The sequence below is a fragment of the Populus euphratica genome, unplaced genomic scaffold, assembly GCF_000495115.2.
Source record: "Populus euphratica unplaced genomic scaffold, PopEup_1.0 scaffold1371.1, whole genome shotgun sequence".
NCBI classification, from domain to species: domain Eukaryota; kingdom Viridiplantae; phylum Streptophyta; class Magnoliopsida; order Malpighiales; family Salicaceae; genus Populus; species Populus euphratica.
Window position 1 is genome coordinate 11,000 of NW_011501229.1, and position 2,869 is coordinate 13,868.

General features: G+C 35.3%; 1 protein-coding gene across 1 annotated transcript; it reads left to right on the forward strand.

Moving 5' to 3' along the window:
- The first annotated feature begins 392 nt into the window (after positions 1-392).
- On the forward strand, positions 393-2,276 carry LOC105117498 (eukaryotic translation initiation factor 6-2-like). The gene is made up of 7 exons (XM_011015178.1): positions 393-540; positions 681-777; positions 917-1,002; positions 1,104-1,148; positions 1,249-1,379; positions 1,544-1,654; positions 1,755-2,276. Exons 1-7 carry the CDS (start codon positions 531-533, stop codon positions 2,010-2,012), a joined length of 738 nt encoding a protein of 245 aa, XP_011013480.1. The 5' UTR covers positions 393-530; the 3' UTR covers positions 2,013-2,276.
- Positions 2,277-2,869: the final 593 nt, after the last annotated feature.

Genomic DNA, 2,869 nt, shown 5'->3' on the forward strand with positions numbered 1-2,869 from the left:
AATAGTGTTAAATTTTGCTTCCGATATAATTTAATAAAGTTGAGTTATTGCTACATTCAAAATATTTAATATTTTTTATATTTTTTTTATATTAAAAAAATTATCATTGACCTTTCAAAGCATGAGCAATATTATAGTATCATAAAAAAAGAAAAGAAACAGAGAATAGATTATAATTTACCATCAGGTAAATTGATCATGTATTCTTGCTTCGTTTACTCATCCTTTCAGCTTCGAAAACAGGGGCAAAAAATAAAAAATAAAATAGTTGTAGCCTTTAACGCTAGGCATCACGAAAAATAGTCAAATCCAAAAGTCATAGTCGCATAGACCGACGAGTTGTCGTTTACACATAAACCTCGAACCGAGCTAAAAAATAAAGGAAAATACCCTCTATTTATAAACCCTAATTGGCAAAATTCTCTCCTCGCAAACGTGCATTCCTTTTATTTTCCTAACCAGGTAGCCCCTCTCCCTCTCCCTCTCTACAATCAACAAAAGCAACAACAGTATTAAGTTTTTTGGCAATCATGGCAACAAGTAAGTTCCCTTGCTTTCTTTTTCCTAAAAAAGGTTCATCTTCTGAGCTTTTAGTATCTCAACCCCATTAATTCTGCTTGTTGTTTTAATGAAATGATGTTTTATTTATGTGTTTTGTGTGCTTTCTTGATGTGGGTTAGGGCTTATGTTCGAGAATTCATGTGAAGTTGGTGTCTTTTCAAAGCTCACTAATGCATATTGTTTGGTTGCTATTGGTGGTTCTGAGAACTTTTATAGGTAATTTCTTTTAAAAGGTTTTTTTATGTTTTTTTTTTATGTATGGTTAATTAATTAAATATGATAAAAAGCAAGAAAAGAAGTGAAAGAATTTGTTTTTATAATTAGTAATGTGATTCTACTGTTGTTTTGTGCGCAGCACATTTGAAGCAGAGTTAGGAGATGTTATTCCTGTTGTTAAAACTTCCATTGGAGGTTCTAGAATCATTGGTAGACTTTGTGCAGGTAAAGGGTTTTTTTCTTGTTATGCCAGCCTCCTAATGGTTATTTTTTACTAATGTCTGAAAGAAATTCTGATGTGCTATTGGTTTGGTTTTAATGGGTAGGAAACAAAAATGGAATTCTCTTGCCGCATACTACTACTGATCAAGGTGAGTATTACAGTTTTGAAAATATTTGTTGTTGTGGTTAGGGTAATTGTATAAGCAGCCAAGTTGATAGTTTACTGATTTGTTGTCCTTGTTGTTTCAGAACTTCAACACTTAAGAAACAGTCTACCTGATCAAGTTGTGGTTCAGCGAATTGAAGAGAAATTATCTGCATTGGGAAATGGTGTAGCTTGCAATGACCATGTTGCTCTAACACACACTGATCTTGACAAGGTATTTTGAGCTCTTCCTTTGAATTCATTATCTTCTTATTCACTCTGATTACTTTATATTATTGCTTACTTTAGAAGTTCGTTCTTGCTGTCTGCTTGTATTTTTTCTGTAATTACAAGCATTTTCTAAATGTTGATATGCTTGTTCTTCATTATTTTGATCAGGAAACAGAGGAAATGATTGCTGATGTTCTTGGAGTAGAAGTGTTTCGGCAGACTGTTGCTGGTAATGTTCTTGTGGGCAGCTACTGTGCTTTCTCGAACAGAGGTGGATTGGTAAGATTTTTATATGCTTTTCTAATGCTTATTCAGGCAACTAGCTGTGAAATATCTAAATATGCTTATCGTGTTTTTAACTGATTACTTTGTGCTGCAGGTGCACCCCCACACATCCATTGAAGACTTGGATGAACTCTCAACCCTCCTTCAGGTGCCTTTAGTAGCTGGAACCATAAACCGTGGCAGTGAAGTGATAGCTGCTGGCTTGACTGTGAATGACTGGGCTGCCTTTTGTGGGGCAGACACTACTGCTACCGAACTCTCTGTTATTGAGAGGGTTTTCAAGTTGCGGGAAGCTCAGCCAAATGCCATAGTGAATGAGATGAGGAACTCTTTGATTGACAGCTATGTATGAACCAGTGATGTTGGTCAACTGTCAAATATATTAATGGTGCTATCTTGCCGTAAAGCTGAATCGTTTGATATTCTAAAGTGGAAGTATGCTGATGCTCGAAATCACATGTTTTGTTATTAAAGATCAAGTTTGGTACAAACAAATTTTTTCCCCACTGGTTTTGACATGGTGATTCATGTCTTGTTATGTTTAGAAATACTATTTTTGACCGATGAAACAATCATATAACCATGAAGAACAAAAACTGATACTGAGTTGGCTTACTGTTGATTTTGTATTATCAATATTGCTAAGATACATGGCTCAACCCTGTTAAATTGTCCAAATGGGTGCCAATTTTCCCCTTGTATGCTAGCAGTACGCTATATGATCTAACAAGATTGTGGTCAAATTTGAAGCAGGTCTAAAGCCAGTGCATAATCATCGGTTAAACTTTTTCAATGGTAGTTATTAGCTAAGAAGCTTAGATCCGAATGAAGGCGTTTTGATCTTCATGTTCATGTCTGAAACTATATCACGTATAAAGGTGTTACTATGTTCATTTTAGCGATGCTGAGACTTGGATAAAACTGGTGAATTACATTTTCCTGTGAATGTGCTGAGGGGGCTGCAAATGTTCCCATGCAACTAGGCTTTCAGGTTCAGAGCAGGATTTAATACTTGAGCATATAAATCTGCGTCTTACGAGGGACTGCAGTTTTAGCTGATGAATGATTTAATATTTGAAAGATACTGATTCAGAGGCCTTGGTTAGTTGACGCGTGAAAATTTTGACTCCCTCTTTATGTAGTGTTACATTAGCCACATACCATTTTATCAGCAGCAAAAAATACCTGACTGATGGAATTTAATTTACT

What these genes read in the sequence shown, in the direction of transcription:
- LOC105117498 (XM_011015178.1), top strand. An exon ending in GCATACTACTACTGATCAAG is followed by an intron (nt 1,149 to 1,248) that starts GTGAGTATTACA and finishes TTGTTGTTTCAG; the next exon opens with AACTTCAACACTTAAGAAAC. An exon ending in CACACACTGATCTTGACAAG is followed by an intron (nt 1,380 to 1,543) that starts GTATTTTGAGCT and finishes TATTTTGATCAG; the next exon opens with GAAACAGAGGAAATGATTGC.